The sequence below is a fragment of the Synchiropus splendidus genome, chromosome 6, assembly GCF_027744825.2.
Source record: "Synchiropus splendidus isolate RoL2022-P1 chromosome 6, RoL_Sspl_1.0, whole genome shotgun sequence".
NCBI classification, from domain to species: domain Eukaryota; kingdom Metazoa; phylum Chordata; class Actinopteri; order Syngnathiformes; family Callionymidae; genus Synchiropus; species Synchiropus splendidus.
The window spans coordinates 19,543,348-19,568,611 of record NC_071339.1 but is presented as its reverse complement, the minus strand read 5'-3'; the positions used below and the strand labels follow the sequence as shown (position 1 = coordinate 19,568,611).

Below are 25,264 nucleotides of genomic sequence, written 5' to 3'. Positions count from 1 at the left end.
TGAATGGCGACTTGCAGCATTCTCTCAGCCAATCAGCTGGCGTGATCTGTTTAAAGGCTTTCAGCCGGGATCGTTTGAAATTAAACGAGTGGGGTTCAAGACTGTCCGCGTCTGACACTCAGCTATCTCTCTTTATCGATGCTTCGCTGATATTTTTTTTAATCTTATGCGTTTCCGTCCTTATTTCAGTTGGCCCTAGATTTCATAGGGTGCGAAAGGACCGCCTAACTTTTCTCTGTCGAGTGTTTTTTTGTCGCCTTATGTTAGCGTGGCTAACGTAGCTTCGGCTATTGCTGGTCTTTTAAAGATTGTTATTGTTCCCGGTCAACGTGCAATAAACCTTAAGGTGGGTGGCGTTTTTTTATGTACTTGAGTTCTCAATAAGTGTCGTCAGCTTTGATTGTTTGCCATGAATCCTCTCTTCTAGCCAGCGTTAGCTGCATAACAACGCTAACTGTTAGTCGCAGGTTATTGTGGGATGCGTGACGACACCTCCTCTACTTCCAACGAACCGCATTAAACTAAAGGAGTGTCGTGTGTTCGTTGTTTTCTAAGACAAAACCTGCTGTGTTTCCAGATCATGGATGCTGCTACCAGAGTCAAAAAGACGTATGACATGAAGATGATTCGTCCCGAGGTTAAGGTAAGCTAACGTTGTGTTTGAAATAAATAATCTATTTGTTGTGGTATTGTAGTACTATAACTACTACTAGAAGTAGTATGTATTAGTGAAATTTCAAACACAGCCCCTTATACAATAATAGATCACAAAACCATCTGCATCTGTCATCAGATTTATATGTTCTGAAGTTTTCTCCTCTTACAATTTTCTAGCCTATAGCTGATGGACCAAAGAGGATTCCTGTATCTCAACACGCACACATGGTTCCGAAGGCATTAGTCACACCGACTCAGCACCAAAACGTTCTAGGTGTTTCAAATGGACCACAACGAGTTCAGCGACCTCCCGCTCAACAGAAACCTGCTTCCAACATCGCCGTCGCCGCTCCAAAATCCACAAACATGGCTGATCAGAACGTGAATCCTGCAAGTCTTAACGCCACTGCTGCACTTCCGGCATCTGTGCCAAAACAGAAGTATTCCAAGGAACCACGGTCACATCCAGGGCAGTGCAACTCAAACACAGGCCCAGCAAAGACTGAGAAAACTCAGGGTAAGATCCTCGAATGGCTCTTCTCTCTCTGAAGTGTATAGTTGTGAACTTTTTTTTCCCCTTTTTCATAGTCAAACCTTCCAATGACTCAGCTGACAGTTCATCTTCAAAGTAGGTCCAAACTTTTAAACACGTCAGGGAATGTTCTGTTGCAATGTCTAACGGAGCTCAATGTACTCGTAGGAAGAAGTGGAGCTTGGAGAACTTCGACATTGGTCGTCCTCTTGGGAAGGGAAAATTCGGCAACGTTTATCTGGCCAGAGAGCGGCAAAGCAAGTTCATCCTGGCGCTGAAGGTTCTTTTCAAGAAGCAGCTGGAGAAGGCCGGAGTAGAGCACCAGCTGAGGAGAGAAGTGGAGATCCAGTCTCACCTCAGGTAAACGTTTGAAGCTAGTGCGACAGTATGGAGCTTTCGCTTTAGTTGTATTGGCAGTGACAATGGCACCTTTTATAACTAAAGTTAAAATAGCCTTTAAATGGTTTAGTCCAGCAAAGCTACCCTTCCCTCATGGCTCCTCAAGATCTTGTCTTGCACAAAAGTATACAACTTGAACATTTCAGTCCAAGGCCTGTAGATATTTAAAATCTACACTGTTCTTATGACTGACGTCTGCATCATTTACGCCTTGCAGACATCCAAATATCCTGCGCCTTTATGGCTACTTCCATGATGAGTGTCGTGTGTACCTCATCCTGGAGTTTGCACCGAAAGGCGAGCTCTACAGCGAGCTGCAGCGCAGTAACGGTTTCTGTGAAACCAGAAGTGCTACGGTAAGTTTTTTTTTTTTTTTTGCAGGAATTGTTTTATTGAATACCTGGCTACGAGGCGCTAGTGAGGGAGCTCGCTGAGGTAGTCTATCTTACAGCTCGGGAGCTAGGAGGAGCAACACAGAGTAGGAAAGTAGCTGACACTTCATACATGGAAATGAAGTGCAAGTCGTTTTTTTTCCCCCATTAAAAATATTGAACTTCAGTCTAATACCCCGTCATGCTACGTGGGTGTATGCAAGAATCTGTTCCTGTATAAATGTACCACTGCTTTTTAAATTTAGACTCTAGAGTCTGTCTGTGTGAAGTTTTACCCCCAGAGCAAACCTGACTTGCTCCTTTGTGTTGACCTGAAAGCTTGGGTAACATGACATGTCCTGAAAGGTGGGAATGAATGTTAACAAAGGCTGTATCATCAACATTGGCCACATAGGTTTTTGGGGCTTGTCGAGAAGCCAGCGGAAATCCCTCGCTGAAACCCCTTCTTTGTCAAGTGTAGATGATGTGTTCTCGATGGAACTCTGTACTGAGTAATCGTATTTGCCTCTCAAGTACATCATGGAGTTGGCGGATGCTCTCAACTACTGCCACTCCAAGAAAGTCATCCACAGAGACATCAAACCAGAAAACCTATTACTAGGAGCCAACGGGGATCTGAAGATTGCCGATTTTGGCTGGTCTGTCCACACCCCCTCGTCCAGGTACGTCTGGTTCCCAGTCTTTGTTGCCATGGTAACGCATTGTCACTCCTTTCGAGACTGATAACCCAGGGTTGGACTTTTGCTAAGTCTGGAGGAGAATTCTGATGCATGGATTTGGAATTCAATACATTAGAACAATGTGGAAAAATAAACTCTACAGCATACAGGGAAGGGCTTTGCAACATGGGACTGTGAATATGCTTTGATCCCTGCTATATTGATATTTCATCTTTTTAGTAAACATGAATATTTTAGCCTGGTTCGATACGACATACAAATTTAGGTGCTGTCAGTGAGTCAAACCTATCAGTTCCTCATGTTTTCATTGACATTGTGAGTCACGCTGCAGGATGGGATGCTTTCTGTACGCTGTTAAAGGGAAAAAAATTCTTTGCACCATTAATTGGACCTTATGTATTTCACATACAACTGTGGTCAAAGAAGTTTAAAATGAAAAATTAATAGTTTTGTCTCAATGTAGTTCACTTATGAGTAATATTGTGGCATGTATTTTTTTTATTCCGTAGAAGATATTGTGTTCTGGAGTTCTTTCCTACTCTCACCCCTAGAAAATATCTTTAAGCCACAACGCATCAGTTGAGTTGTGGTGATCCGTTCCTCCTTTGTTTTTGTGCAGGAGGTCAACTTTGTGCGGAACCCTGGACTATTTACCTCCTGAGATGATCGAGGGCAAAACCCACGATGAGAAAGTCGACCTGTGGAGCCTCGGCGTCCTCTGCTACGAGTTCCTGGTGGGAAAACCACCCTTTGAATCCAAAACCCACGAGGACACCTATCGCAGGATTTCACGGGTAAACCACCAGTTGTCCTCTTGCTTTTGCAGAACCTCTTTTCTCGCCATCTCTCACTGCTTTTCCTCTGTTCGGTCGTCCAGGTGGAGTACACCTACCCCTCCACAATCAGCATCAGTGCGGGGGCCAAGGATTTGATCGCCAGGCTGCTCAAGCACAACCCCATGCTTCGTCTGCCCATCCAGGGCGTCCTGGCGCACCCCTGGGTCACAGAGAACTCCACCAAGAAGCCCACCACCATCAGCACTGATCCCCAGTGAAACTTCTTCTCTTTCCAATCTCTAGTCTGCAGGTTGACCTGCAGCAGTAACTTCTACTGTCTCATCTGATGCAAACGTTCCACGCTGCATGCCCCTTCACCTTTGGTCTTCCTGTTGTTTCAGGCTCTGTTGTGAACCACTACAGCTTGCTTGTGTGTAAATATTTCACTGTTTTGAATGAGAATTTTAACATTTCCTGAAAAGCCTTGACTTGAAACAATAAATTATCAATTGCCAATGGTTGGGATATAAATAGAATTTATCTTAATTTTGAGCTCGACTGTCTTATTCGGGTGAGAATGTGAAGTCCCCATTTACCCCAGCAGAGGACGCTGCTGGGCCTCTTGTCTATATGGGGTGTTGAGGCGCCATCTTCGTTCCAAGTGCTGTTGCTGAAATAAAAATGTTGAATGTTTATGAAGAACTGCTGTCGTCCTGTGATTTCGGTTTGTGAACAGGGACTCCAGAGACCAGCCCACTTCACTTCAACCAGCTGCGTCGATTTTAGCCCGAGGTTCGAATCGTCTCTGCCTCTGTAACAGGCTCACATTACAGACATTCTGCAACCTTTGACCCTTGACACTTCTTCACCTGAATCGAGTTTCTCTGAATTTTTTAGAAATGAGTGTGTTGTACGTGAGGATGCACTTTGGCTCTTCTTTTAAAAGCTGCCGGTGCTCCCAGCGGTTGTGTCCATTCACTGTCACCTGAATTGATGTGTCCCTCAACGGGCCCCAAAAGCTCAGAAATGTATGTGATTTGTTCAGAAGGGCTGAAACTCAAGGTGCAGTTCTGTCGTGACCTCCGTGTCAGAATCAGAATAGATTTATTGCCATGGTCAGTGGGGGTCCCACCAGCTAGTGCTTCGAAATAAAGTGCTGTTAATTAAAATAAAAATAAAACAGCAAAGGCTGATCACAAATTCAACAGTCTGACGGCCGAGGGGAAGAAGATGTTCCTGTGACGGGAGGTTCTGGTCTGGATGGACCGCAGCCTCCTGCCAGAGGGAAGAGGAACAAACAGTCCATGACCAGGGTGAGATGGGTCGGCTCTAATCCGACCTGCACGTCTCCTCAGTCTTCTCAGCAGAACGTACCATGCGCTGCAGTCTGCTCTTGTCCCTGGAGATGGCGCTGTTGTACCAGACGGTGATAGAGGAGGTGAGGATGGGCTGGATGATGGCCATGTAGAACTCCACCAGCAACTTCGTCGGCAGTCGTAGTTTCCGTTGCTGCCTCAGAAAGAACATTCTCTGCTGGGCCTTCCTGATGAGGGACCTAATGGTTGGCTCCCATTTGAGGTCCTCACTGATGGTGGTTCCGAGGAAGCAGAAGGAGTCTACAATAGAAATAGGTAAACCGGCCAACATGAGAGGGGACATAGAAACTGTTACTCTCCTAAGTCTATGACCATCTCCACTGTCTTCTGGGCGTTGAGCTCCAGGTTGTTGTGGCTGCACCAGGACACCAGCCGCTCCACCTCCCTCCTGTAAGCCGATTCATCTCCATCTGAGATGAGCCCGATGATGGTGGTGTCATCCGCAAACTTGATCAGGTTCACGGACTCGTGGCTGGAGGTGCAGCAGTTAGTGTACAGAGAGAAGAGCCATGGAGAGAGAACACAGCCCTGAGGAGACCCATTGTTGAGGGTCCGAGTGTCGGAGACAGTCGTCCCCAGCCGTACACGCTGACTCTGGCTGGTCAGGAAGTCTGTAATCCATCTGCAGAGGGAGTCAGGCACATCGAGCTGGCGAAGCTTGTCTTCAAGCAGAGCTGGAAGAATTGTGTTAAAAGCAGAGCTGAAGTCCACAAACTGGATCCTAGCATAGGGTCCTGGGGAGTCCAGATGCTGCAGAACGAAATGAAGGGCCTGGTTCACTGCATCGTCCACAGAGCTGTTGGCTCTGTAGGCAAACTGCAATGAGTCCAGGTGAGAAGCAGTGAGAGATTTCAGGTGAGAGAGAACCAGACGTCAGTGCCACTGGTCTGTAGTCATTCAGTCCTGTGATCCTGGCCTTCTTGGGAACAGGGATGATAGTGGCGGACTTAAAGCAGACAGGAACATGACAGGACACCAAGGAAGCATTGAAGATGTCCGTGAACACTGGAGCCAGCTCAGCAGCACAATGCTTCAGGATGGCAGGGGAAACTCTGTCCGGACCCACAGCTTGGGTTCAGGAAGCTGAACCTCCAGAGGGCTGGGGAGGGGGGGCCTTAGCTTTCTTCAGCTCCCTCTGAAACCAATACTTCACCTCTTTGTCTTTGTCTACGTCACTCCATGTTCAGAAATCTAGGACTCTCTTAAAAGTAGGATGACGTGTGGACGTCAGGACTTCAAGTTGACTTGAGGCACTCACAGTTGTGGATCAGCTCAGTTTATACACTCCATTTAATGACTTCCATTCTTTGCAGAACTCACCCGCCACTCACATGACGCGTGTGATGTCACAGCAGTTCTTGTTCTATAGAAGCTACCGAGAGATCATTTGCTCAGGCGGAAGTCATGTAGAAATAATAGCATTTTGTGTGTGCTTTTTCATTGCATGTTTTCTATATCCTTTTGTGAGCGTGTTGAATTAAAGTGCTTGTTGTTGTGTGTTGTTTATAATTACGATTTTAAATGTGCATCGACTGTTTGTTTTTAGTTAATATCTCATTGCAAACTGTGGTGTTGCTGGTTAGCACGTACATTTTTGTTGTTTTCACATTGCGTTCGTGTAGTTCTCTTTGTGTTGTTTGTTTGCCTTGACAGTTTTCTAGTATTTTTGTGCCTTCTGTTGTTAATCCATGTGGAGTTGTGCATTTGTGTATTGCATGTTGCTCATTTTTGTATGTTTCACAATGCTGTGCCTATGTTTTGCAGCTGTTTGCACTTTCCCCGTTGATGGGATCTTCACTGACATAGGCAATAAAGTTGTTTCTGATTCTGATTTTGCGCCCTTCATATGAAAAGTTTTTGTTTTTGTTTATGTATTCCGTGGATGTGTTTTTGGTTTTGTAACCCGTTGATTTGTGCCCTCGTATTGACCTGTTCAGTTAATGTATGTGGAATTTCAGAGTGAATATTGTTCACAGCAGACGTGTGACGTTCGACGCACAAATTTAACACAGCTGCCAATAAAGTAAGTCTTTTTTAATTAGATTTTTTTACCAGTTATTTCATAAAATCAATAATTTTCAACACAAATATGAGTCCAGTGACTTTCTAAATGTGCAAACGAGAAAGAATTTATAGACCACCGGGGACATCTGAGGGCCATGAAGGGTCCCACTCCAGAGATTGAGGATCACTTGAGTAGAAAATAAATGATTTTTGATCGATATAGTCTTACGGCACGGACTGTTCTAAAATGTCGAAGCTAATATTTATCCGGCCTCGCCTTTGCTGTGTTCATTCTCATGCACCAAATATCGAGGCGCTGCAACAGCTGCGGTTCAGAGCATGAGTGTGGAGTCAATGGTTGATCCAGATGTGCAGCACATCAACACTGTGGAGGAACAGGTCGAGCATGACGTCTCGCTCACGCCTGCAGCACAAAATCTGGCTTTCTAATTCCAGCACGAGCGGAAAACAAGAGAGGAATCATTTCTTGATAAAGCCTCCACATTGGTGCCGATGAATAAAAAACAACCATCTATTTTCTTTCTTTTATTATCGAGGGGGAAAAAAATACACCATCTGTTCCTTTCCTTTTTTTTTTTTTTGGAGACGGTTTTACATAAAATCACACACGTTTCTTTTTACAATATAATTTCACTTAGTCTTTATTCTTTAATATTAATCTTCACAATATATGAGAACGACTTTGAGATATACATTCCATCTTTTTGAAACCACAAGAACACACTACACATACGGTTTGATAACATTTCCACAGGACCCCATTTTGATTGCACATAATGAAAAATGTCTTCCACATTTTCCTTAAATCAAGATTTGTTTTTTTTTCTTTTTTCCCCTTGGAACACCAAATTTGCACACAGGAGGTTTTGTTTGAGAACAGGCCACCTATTAGTGATGGAGATGTTGATCTAGGAGCAAGAATGTTCATTTTTGTGGTATCTATTTAGGTCCAAATCACGTAGCCAGTTTGGATTATTAATACACTTTTTACACAGAAGAAAAACAAAGTAATTTCCCATAGTGTTTTGTGAAGTATAATACATTCAATGCATAGTTTGAATAGCTGCTTTGTATTGGATTTAATTTATTTTGCACATCCTGTATTTGCTCCGAAAAGGTCCAAACACGTCCAAAAGTAAAAGTACCAGCTCATAATAAAAATCCCTTCATAGTTTTCTTCTTTTCTAAATAAAGTACAAGATTTGGGCTCACAATTTGGCTTTTTTTTAAGGATGAAACCTATTTTTTTGATTGTTTATTATGCATTTATTTACATTTCTTATTCATCTAATTCAATAGTTATCTATCTACAACATTCCTGGTTACTGTTATGAAAGCAATACTATTAGCTAATGCTTTGTTTCAATTTGTACATGTTAAGTTTCGTCTCTGAATGGTTTGTAACAGTCTTGGCAGCCATATTGCTCAGAATAAATATTCATGGGAGTGTTTGGTATGACAGAAATTGTGAGCCCACATCTGTATCCTTCAACTACTGCTTCATAAAGGGACCCTTATTATGCAAATATTTCTGTCCATCCTGGCTCCTCCCCCACATTCACTGCCTCGATAGCAAATTTGAAACAAACACTTAATCCTGTCGTGAAGTGAAATCTCGTCTCGCGGCCACCGACGCTCCTTTTTGCATTTGAATGTTGTAAACGTTTACTCCACTGAAAAATACGTCGATGTACTTTTGGATTCATTTGTACAACATTTACTGTCCATATAGTGAGGCGAGTGTGTTTCCTCACACACACACGCACACACACACACACACTCTCAGCTTTTACCATGTGTGCGAAGGCTGTTTATGAAGATGTGCTGCGCGCGCTTTTTACGCATGAAGTAAGCAGGTGTGATCGGAGGACCAGACCGTGACGTCGGCAGAACGCTTGCGTCTCTACATGATGTGGAAAGACTTGTTGAATTGTTGAGTTGTCGGATGAAGGGAGTCAAGCTCAGGGGCCTTGATCCGAACTTGGATCGGAGTCGTTGCAGCCCGCAGCCTCCCGTAAGTCAAATGCCTCAAGCTTGTACGCGGCGACTTAATTGCTAAATGCTAAAACATTTTTTGCGTTAGTCAAAACTAGTACAAGATACTTTGTATTACAAACTTAGGGTGACTGTTACGATCTTACGATTCTCCTTTGTCAATGGAGCTAGGCATGAGCCCTGATTACTTCAAATAGAAGTTCTATTTCTCACCAATTTTTAACAAACCACTGGCTCTTGTATTTCGTACATGCTAGCAGGTTTCACTCATGGCTTCTCCCTTCCGTCCTTCTACAAAGGATAAGCCATTTGCAAAGCCATTAGAGGGCAGAGCGTGTCAGAAATCGAGCTGGAGTTACATCCAGGTAACTACAATTTCATGATTCAAGTCCATTAAATGTGGAGTATTTCAGCTGAAAGGCATATTCTTTCTATCTTTACCTCAGAATTCTTATCCGTTATAAACTTACTGATGCTACATTTTGGATAGATAATACAAGGTGATACAGAGGTTTGACTGCGTCACAGATACCATAATGGTTTGACGTGGATTTGGGTCATCGCTGAAATCAAGTTATGTCTCTTTAGATTTGTGAAAAGTACCTTAAACCCCGTGTTGACCGGTACTGTGTCACTGACTTATGAGCCTCATTCACGGTCCGGTCCTCCATCGTGGCAGCGCTCGCCCAGGAAGTTGTTTTTTAACCACTAAAATGGGGGGGGGGGTCGTCTACATCGACGTGGATCTACTCTTCTATGTTGTACTTAAAAGCCTCTATGAGCCCCTCCATGGAGTGGATGAATCCCGAAATGCTGCATATACCCCCTATTACAAAAATGGCCACGTCGAAGAAAACTTGGTGCCACTGTAACTTTCTCCAGAGCAGCTTGAGGTGGAAGAGGCTGGGAAGCAGAAAGCACAGGCCTGCTCCCGTCAGGCTGCCGGTGAGGCCCATGAGCAAGGCGAAGTGTGGCACGTAAATGGCCATGAGCAAGGTGAACACCACAAGGCTACATCGGAGAGTCAGTCCCCAGGATTTTAAGCGTCCGTCGCCGCCGTAGCAATCCGGGAAGTACTTTCGGCCGCCATCCTGGAAAAAGGATTTCTCTAGAACCTCGACTGCAGCGAAAAACGGCAACGGGTAGGACAGCAAGGCTTTCGCCACCAGAAAGATGTTGACCACAGCGCGGATACCCGGGGGGAGGTTGTCTGTGATGACCTCTTTGGTTGCGTCAGCCCATGTCAGGTAGGCCACCAAGGCGAAGAGACCTTTGAGAATGCAGGCGGCGATGTGGGTCCAGTTCATCATGCAGTGGAACTCGCTTGGTTTCTGCATGTTCCCCTCGAGGGACGGCAGGAAGATTTGGGAGGTGTAGCTGAACACGATAATCCCGATGGAGATGGGGAACTTCTTGACATCGATGTAAAACTTGACCTTGTCCCAGGCCCAGTCCCTGGCCCGGGAGAGGCAGTAGGCAATGACCAGGACGTTGATAACAAAGTGGGCCAGAGTGCACAACAAGCTGAACTTGGACACGGCTTTCAGGTTCTTCAGGAAGGCGCAGGGCAGCAGAGCAGCGGTGGCGATGATGGCCCAGGACTTTTGGGAGATGGGCATGTTGGGGAAACTGTTGTACATGAGGTTTCCGCTCACGACCACGTACAGGATACAGGTCATGACCAACTCAATGATCTGGGCTACATTCACGATGTGACCTCCGAGGGTGGGGAACCGGGGCGCACAGCATGCGTTGGCAATGTCCACGTACGAGTCCCTCACTCGTACCAGCTGCCCGTCTTCATCCTCCTCGTACAGGCAAGCAATGAGGATTTTCCCTGTGTAGCAGCAGACCACGGCAGCGAAAATAATGAGAAAGAGTCCGAGGTATCCTCCGTGCAGGATGGCGTAGGGCAGCCCGAGAACAAACATCCCCTAGAGCAGACACACACAAGACACTCCGGTCAGTTGAACTGTCCTGCATAGAATATCTGAAAATAATGCACCCAGCATTGCATCTCTACAAGATGTGGAGTCGTGGTTGTGTAAATCCAAGACCCTCAACCCCAGGCCCAGTGAACGATGGCAAGGAGGCTCCGTAGGGATTTTGAAAATTCAATTCCTGATAAACCAGAACTGAGGCTGACTAGTGCAAAGCCAAGAAAAAGCCAATTATAGCTAATGACTGCTTGTCTCATTAAGTCATTTAATTCTGTCTGAGCAATTGCATTTTCATGACTCACCATTTTAATGCTGCCATGATGCTTCAATAAGTAGCTTTTCTTTGTGAACAAAATGTGGCCGTCCAACTACTCAAGATAACTCAGAATTCACGTGATATACGTTCAATAAAAAGTAATCCGAAATTGCCTTAAAATATATTGAAGACCAAACGTATTTGAAAAAGGTTTTATATATAGAAGTCAAAGACGCGGCCTTATGTTGCATTAGGTTGTCATTTTGGAATAGTTCCCATGTTTCCATAGAGGTGTGTTTACTGGTGTGTGGCTGTGGAAAAGTAAAAGTAATCCCGAAATAGCAGCAGATAAGTCAAAATATTTTAAGGGCTGCAAAGATGGCGCTTAGCGCTGACACAACACTGCGTGCAATGTTGGATCGTTCGCGGGATTACGCGGCCTGGATGCATCATCCGAGGCCTGCTGGGCTCACGCGTTTAAAAGTAGATATGTAGGAAGGGAATATATGATTCACTGACGCTAGAAAACCACACTGCAGCCGATAAGAGTAATGCATTAATACGATGGACGCAGCAGATGATGATGCGTTCACCGCCGCAGAAAAGTCCGGAATTCAAGCTTCCCTTCATCCTCTCGGTAATGTTGATAAGAAACCAAAATGAGAAAGTAGTTTTGGTTTTAATGTCAATCGATATCAATGTCAATAATATGTCATTGGTTGAGTAGAGCGGTTGTATATGTTAAAAGATGTTTGATCTCGTTCATTGACTTTCATTGAACGCAACACCGGAATGTGTTGAAGCCTGGCGTGTGAGAATTTGGTATCGGTTTAGAATGTACGTTTCAGGCATTTGTACGGACACAATCCAAACTAAGGAGTTCAGCATATTTTTCTTTAACATGAGATTGACTTTTTTTTGGAATTGAAAATAATATATATGTTCGTTGAAACTGAGTTTTCACGGATGTATTGAACGTCGCATCGGACACACGCTGCCTTGACTTCCAACTCTTTTCACTTTGTCTCAAGCGAAACATGCTCGATCACACTCCACCATTGTCCTCTTAAACGCACCGAAACGTTTTTAAACGAAGTAGGCCGCGATGAGCTTCACGCTAATTTGGTCTACAAGGTGTATCTAAATTCAGTGTTTAATTGACTTAAAATATCAAAAACATCTTGACTTAAAGCGTAGTTTTTTCTAAGATACGATCCGTGAATATTAACAGTAAATTGTAGCTGTGTGTGTGTCTTGTCTGTAAAACCAGAAAAAAATGAGAAACACTCCTTGAACGAACAATTAAATAAAGTAATGATAAATATGAAAATTCGATTTAAATCGCCAGTAAATAATCTAACGTAATTTTGCTTGGTCATTATTTTCCTCTCTGTTTTAATGAACGACATTAAAACCAAAAGAAAAATACTAAATACGGAAAGTTGTGCGAGTCCGACACAGGTAGGTGTGCGTGTGTGTGTGTGTGTGTGTGTGTGCGTGTGTGTGTGAAGTAAAACGTCGCTTGCAGTCTGTTTCAAAGCCAGAGGCGCGACTGTGTGACAGGCGTCCCTCCCACTTTCATGTGGTGGGTTTTCCACTTCGCTTTGAGCGCGTCCGTCCGCTTCTGACGTCACGAGGAGGCTGAAGGAGACACTGCGTGACGTCATCGTGAAGGCGTGCAAAGGATTGCGTCTAAGAGGATTTTTGTCGCAGACTGTTACTCGCGAGGTGCAACGTGGTCGAGGCCCGCGAAGATGTGCTTGAAGACGCGCCAGTATTTATCACGCTTAAAATCCATTTTCTATTCATTTTACAGTTTTGATGTTTCGTTTTTTTGTCTGTGACTTTTAAAAAAATGTATTTTAAACCACAGTCGATGAACAATAAAAGTTGATTTTTTTTTTGTTCATTATGCGTCAATGTCAGTGGACATCTTTATTCAGACAAAGAGTGTGTCCCTCTGTGTGTGTGTGCGCGCGCGCGCGTGTGGGAGGAGGCACAGTGGCTTCAGGGTGCAGTCTGACACATAAAATCTAAAACATGATCATTATTATTTCGTTAATTTATATGATAAAATGAATCCCAAATGTTGAACTTTGCTTCAGTGACTTTTAAATTCAGATCAAGTGGAATGTTTCCGCGGGTGTGTCACTGACTCATCAAGCATCAGATCTAAATGGTCTCCATTTCTGTGAACACGATTTGTTGCGTAGTCTTTTTTCTCTCTCTTTCAAGGGAGAGGGGGTGAATCGTCAACGGTGTCTCACCTGGATCGCATTGGTGACGTTCCATCCCGCTTCCCACGCCGTGATTTTTGGTCTGACTTCGGCCAACTCGTTGGTCGGACCTCCGTCCTTGGAGGCGGAGCGCGACGGACCGGTTCCGTCCCTCTGATAATGGCTGTCCCCATCCAGAGCGCCTCCATCCCCGCTGCCCTCCCCCGCCATCTCGTCGGAGGTCAGAATGTCCATCTGCATGCCCTGCCGGTGGTCGTAGTCCAGGTCGTCGCAGGCGGCGAAGCCCAGCGCCTCCTCGTCTGTGGCGGCCTGGAAGCCCATTCTGGCGAACATGCCGCTCACCTTCGCCTGCGATTTGTTGGACACCGCAGTGGCCGCATTTGACAGTTTATTCGAAAGCTTTCCTCTGATTAACGTGGCCATCTTCACCCCCTTTTCTTCTGAAACTACTCAATTGGTGCGTAATTATTCCTCCTCCAGACGGTGAAAATGGTTGCGCAGCTTCTCTGCAGGAGATGGAATAAAGATGTAGTCGCTTGTCAGTTGCTATCTCCACTTCTTGTTCAGCGTTTCGATTAGCTCCAGGTTCATTTCACCTTCAGACGTCGCTGCTCCGTTTCTGCATCCTGCCACACGCGCTCTGACGCACCTATCCAGCCGGGCGGGTGCGCAACGGCGCTTTTACGCACGGTGAGGAGACAAAAAAGAGGGTCACAGCCACAGGTTCCTTCAAAGGGTCTGTGAGATGCTTCTCATCGGGGTTGTAAGGTTGCCACGCAGCGAGTCCAGGAGTCGGCTGTGGGCTTTTCAGGTGCTTTCACTTGATGCCAATGCGGTACCATGGAGCCTTAGGGTGAGGAGGGGGAGGCAGGGGGGTGTGTCTTCACCAGCCTGCCAATGCAAAGCACGTCTCCAGCCCTCCCCGTGCCCCCACCAGGAGAGAAGATTTGCTGCATTTCTAGGGGAGGTGCTTCCAACACCCCCGCCGTCTCCCCCCCATGCCTTGATCTATAATACCTCATCCCATCACATCCAATGACATTCCGAGGGCCTCGATTCTCCTCCAACTTTACGCACATAAAAGGAGGCAGGAAAACCCTTCGGAGCAGATTTAATCTCATTTCTTATTAAAAACGTCACAATTCTGCGACCTTCACGCTCTTTTTTTAAGAGACGGAGCTCCGTAGTTGGTTATTTTTGGGGGATTTCATGCGCCGAGTTTTCCAGCCTTTTCACAATGGAAGGCCACGCGAAAGCGCCAGGAGCACTTAGGGGTTCAGTTCTGCTCAGGGACACGAGGATGGGGATCGAGCCTTTTCCGCCGTCAGATGTATAAATGCAACTTTTCTTTGTTATATCTCAACATTTTTGGGAATTGATCCAAATTTACAGTTTCGTCGTTGTGTTGCGTCTAATTCTTTTGGGGGGAAAATGTTGTTGCTTTTTTTTTAAATTTCTGATAACATAAGAAACGAATTTACATGAAATTTAAAGTCGTGCTTGGATGTTTAACTCAACAAAAACCAGACATGATTCGGTTGAGCAAATATTTGTTGATACTGTTCTCATCGGAGGAAATACAACACCGCGGACTTTCAACTTCGTTTCGACAGTGTCACAGTCCGCTGCTGCGCTTGTTTACTTTGAAATAAAAGCGACGTCATGAAAGACCTGTTGAATGGAGTGAAACCTGACGAGAGCGGCGATCTATTCTGGAGAAAGAGAAGAGTCAACATGAGCGGGAAAGGTTGAGCACCTGTATCCGCGCGCTTCCTTTGGTGAGTCATTTTGGCGCAGTTGAAAACGCGCAAATCGCTCAGCAGCAGCATTGAGCCTTTCCTTCAAAATGAAATGAGGGAATCGGTTCATTCAAACGCGCCTGCGCACTGACCTCGGGCTTGAACCATTTTTATTTATATTTAACGAACAGCTTATCTTTTTAAGTCCAATTTAGAATGGAATGATTGGTGTGTGTGCGTGTGTGTGTGTGTCAGCCGTTATCAGCAGACTGCAGCCTCCTGCGGTCTGAGGCTCCGTCAGTCCACGACACAAGAGAGAAAATGACAAACAACTGTCTGATACATTTATCTGCTGTATAAGTGACGGTACGCGCGCACGTTCACGCGCGCCCTCACAAAGACAGCGTCTCGTACTGTACAGACGCATCGACACACACGCGCCTCGTCTGATTCATTGCGCGCGCACTAAGAATAAATGTCCTAAAACATCTCGTGCGCCCGGTGCACGATCCTGACAACACACACCGACGCCAGAGGACGAACACGTGTGCGATCTAAATAGGCGCGCTACACACTCGCACGTTGAAGACGCACATTTAAACTAATGACACAAACAGATACACGTTTGCTTCACACTCAAAAATGAACCCCAAAGATCCTCAGATTTCTGAGGCCTCTGCGATGTTTCCTCATGTTCTCACGGTGTCCGTCTCTGGTGTGCAGAGAGAATCCATGGATTTTTCTCAGTTCACTGCCGAGGAGGGGGGTGTCGCAGGGTCCCAGGAGGGTTCTCATGTCTGTCCTTTCACCCGCCACTAATCGAGCCTCTTATCTTTCCCTCACAGGTTGATCAGCACAATGCAGAAGCTATAATCGCTCAAACCCTCGTAAATATATCCAAAATTAACGTTCTCATCTGTTCTGAAAATCCATGTCCTCTATTTCGGTCACACACACACACCTCAGCCAGTTTCACCCCCCGGCTCTCCTTTTCACATTACACACTTGGGTGAGCTGGCACAAGGTTCCGCGCCTATGACGGCACCCCCTCCTCCACACCCCGGCACACACACACACACACACACACACACACACAAACAAAACAAACCCCCATCCAGTCCCACAATACGAGCCTAATTTTGCCAATTATGTTCAGTAACATCAGAATGACAAAAGAAGGTAATGGTGAAGTCAAGATTACTCCAAAAATATACACCACATTTAAGGCCAGATATCTTGTAATGCGTGTCACGCGTGCAGGTGTGTCGTCTTTTTTCATCATTGACTGCAATCATGGAGCCTTTTAGAGCAGATTATTGCGGTGTGTGTGTTCGTGCGTGGACGTGTGTCACGTGCGTGTGTGTGTGTGTGGCATTTGTCACTTACACACGAGCGAAATCGCAGGTAGCTGGAAAGACAGGTTTCAAAATTCAAACATTATAAACGCCAAATCTTCATACGTATAGAAATTATAGAGGAGACAAATGTTTTTCAAGGTATTTGACAAAAGATATATTAAAAAAGTGATATCAAATAATCACATTTTTCGGAAGTTATAAACATAACAAATTCACAAAAAAATATCAGAAGTCAGAAATGATGTGGCTTATCTAGTCAAGGCATTAAGGTAAAGATTTGGGCAAATTTCCAACATTTAAATAATTTAATACCCTATAAATAATAACAAATAAAACAATTCAAGACTGTAACAACTGTAAAACTGTACTCAATAACTCACAAAACAGTATTAATGTGTTCATTGTATTACATGTTGCAGTTCATATGGATGAACAACGGTGACTCTGAAATGCGCAACAAAAACAGAGCTTTCCGTTTTGTCTACTTGACCCATTAGGGCAATAGTAATTTCTCAAGATGATTTATTTTCACTAAAATAACCCAGATGAGTGACTCACGCTCATACTTACAAAAAAAAAAAACAATCAGAAATATTGTTGCGTGAGGATTTGAAATATGTTGTTGACAGAAGTATTGTGTCTGGTTAACATCTATGAGGTACTGTGGTTCCACAGTAGACTGCACAGGCACATTGTGAGCGCTCACAGTCAGCACCAGAGAAAGGTGATGTTGCCTGAATAACCCCTGACTGTGTGTGTGCGTGCGTGTGCGTGTCCATGCTGTGCAACACTACCGCTGCCATTTAGCTGGTGATTGGCTGAGCCGGAGCAGAAATCACCACCAACACTCCTCCGTTGTAGGAGGGCAGAGTAAAAAGGCTCTCTGGGGATCGACGAGGAGGGAAATTAGTCCATATCAAGCTAATAAGAGCAGCTCAGAGTCCATTAACATTTGCATCACAATCACAGGTGGCCCCTGTCTCCGCCTCCGCTGTATGGGAACAGTGCTGTGTGAGATCAGCACCATGGACAGAGCAGCGGGCTTCCAGAGAGATTCAATGTGGCGTCCATTGATCATCCACGACCAGAGCTCTGCACCGAGCCTCAAACAGATGACTGACATCTTGAAGGGGGGCTGGCATGAAGTGAAAGCCTCCCTTTGTTCTGTGGTGCGGTTAGGTGTGTTTGCTATGGGCACTCCAATTTCCTCCCACTCTGCTAAAGCATACTTGATCCCATTTTAAGGCTCTGAATCATCCGTCAGAGTGTGTGTGTTAGATCAGCGACCCGTCCATCGTGTCCTTGACCTTCGCCCTGTGTAGCTGGGATAGGGTCCAACACCTCACAACACAGAGAAAGTGACAGAGAGTTAGACACCGATTCTTGCAGCCCCCCTCAAACAGGTGCATGTGGGTCTGTTGTGGACCACCACGGCATCTCATCGCCCCCGCAGGTGACTGAATATACCTGCTGTCTGGTTTCATGAGCTCCAAAGTGACGTAGTTTCCCTTTAAAAATAGCAACATCCACTGCAGCCCTCAGAGTCCCTGTCCATTGGTCTCACAGGTATGGGCCGTAGTTGCTGAAAGAGGCTTCTCCATGAACTACCACTAAGAACTGGGCCAATGAACTGAGGAGTCAGTTTGAGTTCATGTTTTGTTGCTTTACTCTGTCCATGTGTTTCCAGCTATAGTTACACGTTGAACCTGCTTTCTAATTTTGTTTGTGTTTCAATTTGATGCATCTGACTTTATTGTTAGGAATCTTCCAACACAACGGTCTCTGGACTTGCCGCTCTAAATTCATTTGCCCGTCCGCGAAACAATAGTATTGTTAGCATACATGCTACTGCTCATGTCTCTCAGTGTGGCGTCGATGACTGAAATAAAAAGACGAGCCGTCTCTCCAACTGATGATCTCCGTTGCCCTTTATTGAAGCCTTATCCTTAAACAAATGGCAGGTGAATCACGGTAACAGCTGAAACAAACGTATTGAAACATTTAACACGCATATAAAGATGTCCAATCCCGTTAGCAAAGTTAGCAATGTTTGTTAAGAAATGGAACGAACCCAAAGGCTCTAAAACAAAATGTTCCCCACAGGCTCTCAGTCACTATAAAGTTGAAATAAAATATGTCTCTTTACAAGATAAATCATATACAAACCTTGTGCCCTACTCAGTCGAACGCCAAGTAACTGTTGCCGTAAGCTCGAAATGCACATCACTGGAAATACTTCCGGAACAGCCTTTCAAATTAAAATAAGAATCCTCAACAAAACACCCAATTCAGATCACTATAGGTCCAACATTGAATCTGTTACACTCAGGCAGACAGATGCCGACGTCATGTTTTGTGGTCAGCGGCTCGGCGAGACGCCCAGGTGCTGAAGCCACTGAGAGGCTTTTCATTAGCGCTAATGCGCCTGTTTAATGGCTTATTATGGGATCCCAGGAGAGGGAGGAGGAGGGAGGGGCCACCTGAACTACCCACCCATCTCTCTGTATCTACCTATCTGTCCGTCCGTCCCATTTATTTCACTCATCATCCTCAGTTCATCCTCACTTCCTGTGACCTGTACAATTCCATTCCATCATTTCCCATCACCAGCCATTCATGCGTTCACCCAAACGACTGTGGATGAAGTGGCCCTGAGTTGATTCCTCCACGTGTGTTTGATAGCAAGCGCTCCCCTGACGCCGCTTGGCTGTTAACCCACGGTGACTCTTGTCACTGCATCAACCTTTGACGTGCTCCGTGCGGGTTTGCTCTCCTGCTGCGACACATTAACATTGTAATTGCCTTTTTTTTGAGCACAATAAACCCAGCCGGTCCCGCGGGGCCCCGGATGGCTCGGGGCAATAGCAGAGCTGTGCCATCGATTTTTCACACGCTGCCGGAAAATAAAAAGAGGTGCCATCAACACTTTAATGTTGTGTTATGCTGAAATGATTCTGGTGATGATGATGGTGATGTATTTGTGGTTCAGGTGCCTCGAGGCGTCCATATTTGATCGTAGCTAATTTCTTCTTTTCATGATCAACTATTGAATCCACTGTTCAAAGAAACACTGACAACCAGAGGTCATCCATGAAGCTCTGGTGTACATGTGTCCAGTGCGTCTGCGTGTGCGTCTGCATGTGTGGTCTCCTCACAGCCAGCGGAGTCAATAAACAACAGCGCTCAGTGGCTCTTTAACGCTTTTGTTCTCATTAAACTTTTATGTGTCGAGAGAGGCGACATCTTGTCGGCTCCCGGCGGGATTTGGAGAGTTGATGCAGGCTGCACTTTGACAGGGAGAGTGAAGAGGTCCGCCGTGTTTGATCTGCGCCACTCGACCTGCCTCTGAAGGAGGGAGGAAAAACAGGAACGCTTTTAGTGTCACGTGTTGACTCTGAATAGAGACCCGTTCATACACCGTCGGTTTTTACCAACGGTGGCAAAAGAGTGCCGTGAAACTCGACCCTTAACTTAAGAATTTAGTTTCATGCCGGTACAGAATACTATTGAGTACTTGGCGTGTTATTAAAGTTATCAATCTTTTCCCCTCTCCTTTAATCTAATCGAATAAAATGTATAAAAACAAATCCTTCAAAAGATGAGTGGATCCAGATGGTTGTCCAGGGCAACTCCACAATTGACCATAATCAACAAGTGCATTGAAATCCACTGATCCGTTTTTGAGTTATTTTCTGAAAGAAATTGCCAACAATCATAACCTGCCTTGCGATGGCAAACACCTTCACAGTTTAGCTATGAAGCACATTGTTGTTCTTTCAACGTGGATGGTGCATTATGGATAAAGAAACAAAAAAGTAAGTGACTGACTTGTTAACCTCACACAGAACAAAATATACTGAGGAAAAAAAACTGCAGGAACTTTTACATTTCCACAGAAAATCAGTCAATTCTATTGTGCCTCTCATTTGGGTTATGCATTCATGTTTCAAGTCCGGTATCACCATTTATTAACTTCTATCCTGCAACTAGCTGTATGTCTGACAGTCTTGATACCTTCTAATCTGACTTGGAAAAGGCATATTCTAGAAATTCAACTGGTACAGCTACTGTAAATGGCATGAAAGTCAATAAAACCTGTATTTCTAAATGTGAATAAAAATCTTATGTTTAATATTATAACCAAAACATCCAATTTACTTTGGTAATATTGGATGTCAAACCAATGGACTTTTTTGCCATGGTTTTGTAGTGTCCTGGAGCAGTACGCCAGGACACTACAGTACAGGAGGTGGGTACACGTGTACTGAGCCTGTCCTGTGAAGTTTAGTGCTGTAAAATAAAGGCATAAATAGGAGGAGATTTGTTTTCCTTTAATATTTGCCTTATGATTCTCACCTTAAAGATTTTTAAACAGAAATCAATAAAATAGAATTTTTGATAATTTGATAAAATCAGTGCTTTATTCAACATTACAGTAAAATATGGTTTTTAATTGTCTTTTAAATCAATGTCTGGAAATAAAATGTAATGACAATAAAGCGAAAATACAAATATTAAAAGCTGGTCTCAGTATCGCAGCAGAGATCTAAAACATTTCCACTCAGTTTCACTTGGAGCTTATAAGGGCTGGAAAAATTCAGGAAGAGGGCCACATGTGGCCGACGAGCCACACTTTGTTTTTGACAATGTCCATCCTTCGAAACAGTACGTGCAAACAGTAGGCTGGACCAATATGGAGGGTGAAGAACGTGTGCAAGGGGACTGGTAACAGTTTGAACACACAATATATATCAAGATGAACCACACTCAGCTGACTGGTTCAATGCCTTTGTTGGGTTTACATTTTGAGCGAAGGGTATTTTTAGTTGGACACAAACGGCTACTGAATCTGCCCCTTTGATGAGGAAGACCACAGAGCTCATTTTAATGCCCCCGAAACTTCTAAAAATAAACACAATTCACTCTCCGGATCAAAGGACGATCAAACATGTCCTTCATCAGAGTTCAAATGAGCACCAAGTCTTTGTTTAGACCTGCTGTTTTTATGAGTCTAACTCCTCCGTTTCCTCTCCCCATCCTCTCTGAATGATTCATTGAAATGCACGTCTTGTTTGCAATTGACTACACGCGCGACCCGCTGAAAGCTTTTTGTTGGGCGGCTGTGATGTGGGCAAGCCCTCAAACAGCTTTGATTTAATTGAGGCGGCTCAGAGGAGGACTCCTTTTCGCTTTAGAGAGGCAACCGTCGGCCATATTGCACACAGGTCTATGAATAAAAACCGTGTATGCTTTTGAAAAATGGGTTTTCCCAACCCCCTCTCCCCCCCGACTGCGCGCACTCTGTCATTAACTGCAATTGGCAGCGACACAATCAAGAGCAGAGAAAAATACTACAGCACTTATCATGAGCTGAAAAACAGGACAGGGGAGCCGCGCCTCGTGCGCCGCGGGAGAATAAATGTTACTATCGATTTCTGCCGCCATGTGCGAGACGCTGCTCAAATACAAGAGAGGTGTGTTGGGTCTTGGCCGAGGAGAATCACAGGAGAATCTATATTTAGTCCGGCTGTCAATCACAGCACGAAAGACACGTTCTGGTCGCTGCTTTTAAAAGTTAATATTCGCTGGATCAGATGGACCAGTTTACCGGGAGCTTGTCGAACACATTCCCTCGCAGATTGTCATCACTGTGACTCAGGTCCCTGTGGAGCGTCCAGTGTGTGTCTTGTTCTCTCCGACAGCAGCCCTCGGGCGGTCGGCACCTCGCACCTTCTGCTCTGATTGTTTCCTCACACCCTTGTTGTGTTGTTCTAGAGAACACGGGGGAAACACACACCCTATTGACTCTCAACACACACAAGTTGTTCAAAGGTCACACCAGCATTTTGACTGTGGGTTTTCAAACTAGACTGAATTTATTTATTTAAATCGTACTGAGCTAATCCTTCGCATTAAAACCACACACAGTCAGGTGGCTCTCAAGCTTTGATGTCAGCTCGCAGTTTCAGAGTGGCGGGTAGCGGTTGAACGATGGCAACTGAGGCGACTGCTGGAACACTGACACGTAAAGGTGTTTAAATCGTGATGCCATTTTTACCATTTTTCAAAACTGGCATTGAGGAAATGAATGAAAGAAATGAATTTGTGAATATTATTTTTAATAAAAGGCATCCACGTGTCTTTGTCCTGTATAGACTGGTTTTATCACAAGGCGTTTTTTCAATGTGTCTGATTGACTTATGATGAGGGGCACACACTACTATCTACTCATTAGCATTTCAATTTACCTATAAATAGCTTTGGAGAAAACAAAAGAGATGCATGAAATTGGGGAAAATATACTTTTGTATTTTTTTTTTATTTTCAGGGACCTAAAATTAACTAAGGAATGCTAAAAAAAAAGCAGTTTTGTTATGACCCAATGAGGGCCGCATAAATGAATGCAAAGGGCCGCATGAGGCCCTTGGGCCCTAATTTGCCCACCTCTGCTCTAATGCTGTACGTTTCTGTGCAGTATAATGTGGTGTCACTTGGTGGATGACGTCATTTTGTGTGGAAAATACACAGGATATTTCACGTGTGAAATGGTTAAAATACTTGTCACACGTGGTCCTACTACGACTGCTGCTACTACCACTCCATCCTGTAGTACAAGGGTGTCAAACGCACACAAAGGAGAGATCCCCTGCCTGTTCGATTTTTCTTAGCACAAAGTTTGGTAGCTTTTAAAAAAGAGCTGTCCTCGAACACTAGAAACACTGAAAGGTCGGCGTTTATAATCACCACTTTCTAGAAAGCATCTGGAAACAAGGGAGTTTGCTGTTCAAAACCGTGAAAGTTCTTGTGGGCCACATGGAATGTAGATGGCTGGCTGATGTACATCCTATTGTTCTAAACAGTAGCTGCTGTGGGGTGTGGGTCCATCCCCTGAAAATAAGTCAATAGCGCCGGCATCAATTGCAGCAGAGGAAAGTTATCAGATGGCGACTCTCCCTAATTCAATCTTGAATGTGTCCATTATCACTTCTTCAGCGCGATCTCAAACGTTCCGAGCCTGAGGTGGCCGAGATAGCGCCCCTATTGTGCCGCTCTGTTTAGAGGAGATAAAACAATATTAAACACGTCCGTATCGGAGCCTTACATCTCCAGCATCCAGGTCTTGGTGTTTTATTATGCTTCAGTAGCTCACCTCCCCCCGCTGCAGCCCACCTCCACACGAGTGCCGTGGAATCTCCCAGTGCTGTTTGAGTTTGTGCCTCCATCAGCACCTTCAGCTGCTCGGGCCTCAGTTGCAGTGTTTTCATATGTTCATGCGAAACAGAAACTGTGGCTGGCGACCAGATGCTCTCTCGAATGACCCTCTGACATTCACAGGGCTGGAAATGTATGAGAATGGGGATGTCGCGCCGGCGGTCAGTTCAGACTGAGTGGTCGATGGACACCCGATCGACCCTCAGGTGAGTTGAGACAGGATGCAGGATAATAATGCGCCACAGGGCCGTGAAGTAACTGCAAGATCTGGACGTTGAAAAAAGTCTGTAATCGTTCAAACTTCATTTCTAAGATGATTAATTCCATAGATTTATTTCTGTATTCAATTTTTGGCTTAATTTTAAATGAAAAAAAATTATTTCTTTTAAATAAAGAGAAAAATTATTTGACAAAACTTATTTGGTGGAACACCAAAATCAACACCACCTTTTTAATCCAGTTACCTTTTTCAGTAGCTTTATTTCTGAGGAAAATTTGAGTTAGTTATACTTCTGCAGAATTGAAAAAACAACTTATTTTTTTGTTTTGTTTTCTGAGTATATTTACATATCTTGTCTTTTCAAATGAGTCACTGTTCCAGCGTGGTCATGGGGGTCCCAGCTACTTGGGGACCCTGACAGGACAAACACTCCACAAATAACCTTTTGCCCCAACTTATTTTAAGCCTCCCAGAATGCATTGCACTAAAGGATTCTTCTATTTGTTGCCTGCCTGTTTGTATGTTCGAGGCTGAATCTTTAATGTGCCCATATCTGCAGCTTTTTGTAGCACTATCTATACTATAGCACTATAATATGAGAGCTTCAAAATTCATATTTAATATGAGAACTACAAAATAAATTATACTACATACAGTATACAGTTCTATATATTTTTTTCATCATTCATTACAATTTTCAGTTCTACATACTGTTTTCCGGTCATTATTTTCTGTTCACCTTTTTGTGATTAAAAAAATATCTGATCATTTGAATAATAATGATAACCAGGCGTTTAAGTCACAACCTGAGTTCCACACCATTTCAATCTCCTTTTTCCACCGCTGAGTTGAGATTTAAATCTGTTCGTCTCCAACTCCTCCTCTTGTCCTTCTCCTCCTGGTCCGTCGTGATTGTTCCTCTGCTCCAGACCCCGACTGCAAATAATCACTCAGGAAAAAAAAGATCAGTTTCTATCTGCAGCCACAGCTGCAATGTCATTGTGGACCGCTGAAAGAAGGGGAGAGATTAATGGCACCCCTCTCTTTCTATTTCCCCCTTTTTTTCTGTCACCGCTGTTTCCCACAGCTGGTGCTTTCTGGAGGGTGAAAAGACTCACTGCATCCGAGTTCAACCATTTTGATTTTATTGACGGGAAATGACAGGGTTTTTGCATTTGCTTCACGGCAGGCTGAAGATGACCAGTCAGAGAAGATCTGGGGAGTCAAAATGGCGGGTGGTTGGAAAGATGGAGGTTCGTGAAACCAAAATGAGGCTCCGGCAAAAACCGGTGCTGCCTTTCAAGAGCGCATCACGTCCAAAAATGTCTGTCGCTTTCATGATACACGGATATGCAACCTCAAAACCCAGTTTAGAGGGAGTTCTGGGGAGATCTGTGGTGGCACCATGGACACAGCTGCGCCATCTTGGGCTCATAAAAATGATTTTTGCTTTGATCTGTGTTTCTGGAG

At 44.5% G+C, this 25,264-nt stretch overlaps 2 protein-coding genes across 2 annotated transcripts; one reads left to right on the top strand and one right to left on the bottom strand.

Moving 5' to 3' along the window:
- Positions 1-49: 49 nt before the first annotated feature.
- Positions 50-4,117, top strand: aurka (aurora kinase A). Its single transcript, XM_053868975.1, has 9 exons — positions 50-346; positions 578-643; positions 835-1,174; positions 1,246-1,285; positions 1,358-1,549; positions 1,806-1,944; positions 2,494-2,642; positions 3,280-3,454; positions 3,538-4,117. The coding sequence occupies exons 2-9, from the start codon at positions 581-583 to the stop codon at positions 3,712-3,714; spliced, it is 1,275 nt and encodes a 424-aa protein (XP_053724950.1). The 5' UTR covers positions 50-346; positions 578-580; the 3' UTR covers positions 3,715-4,117.
- Positions 4,118-7,338: 3,221 nt separating this feature from the next.
- slc32a1 (solute carrier family 32 member 1) lies at positions 7,339-14,094 on the bottom strand. The gene is made up of 3 exons (XM_053868974.1): positions 13,862-14,094; positions 13,296-13,771; positions 7,339-10,766 (listed from the first exon to the last, which is right to left on the bottom strand). Exons 2-3 carry the CDS (start codon positions 13,686-13,688, stop codon positions 9,579-9,581), a joined length of 1,581 nt encoding a protein of 526 aa, XP_053724949.1. The 5' UTR covers positions 13,689-13,771; positions 13,862-14,094; the 3' UTR covers positions 7,339-9,578.
- Between the last annotated feature and the right edge of the window lie 11,170 nt (positions 14,095-25,264).

What these genes read in the sequence shown, in the direction of transcription:
- slc32a1 (XM_053868974.1), bottom strand. Translation starts at nt 13,688, where the DNA reads ATGGCCACGTTAATCAGAGGAAAGCTTTCGAATAAACTGTCAAATGCG. An exon ending in ACGTCACCAATGCGATCCAG is followed by an intron (nt 10,767 to 13,295) that starts GTGAGACACCGT and finishes TGTCTGCTCTAG; the next exon opens with GGGATGTTTGTTCTCGGGCT.
- aurka (XM_053868975.1), top strand. Translation starts at nt 581, where the DNA reads ATGGATGCTGCTACCAGAGTCAAAAAGACGTATGACATGAAGATGATT. An exon ending in GTCCACACCCCCTCGTCCAG is followed by an intron (nt 2,643 to 3,279) that starts GTACGTCTGGTT and finishes GTTTTTGTGCAG; the next exon opens with GAGGTCAACTTTGTGCGGAA. An exon ending in CCTATCGCAGGATTTCACGG is followed by an intron (nt 3,455 to 3,537) that starts GTAAACCACCAG and finishes TCGGTCGTCCAG; the next exon opens with GTGGAGTACACCTACCCCTC.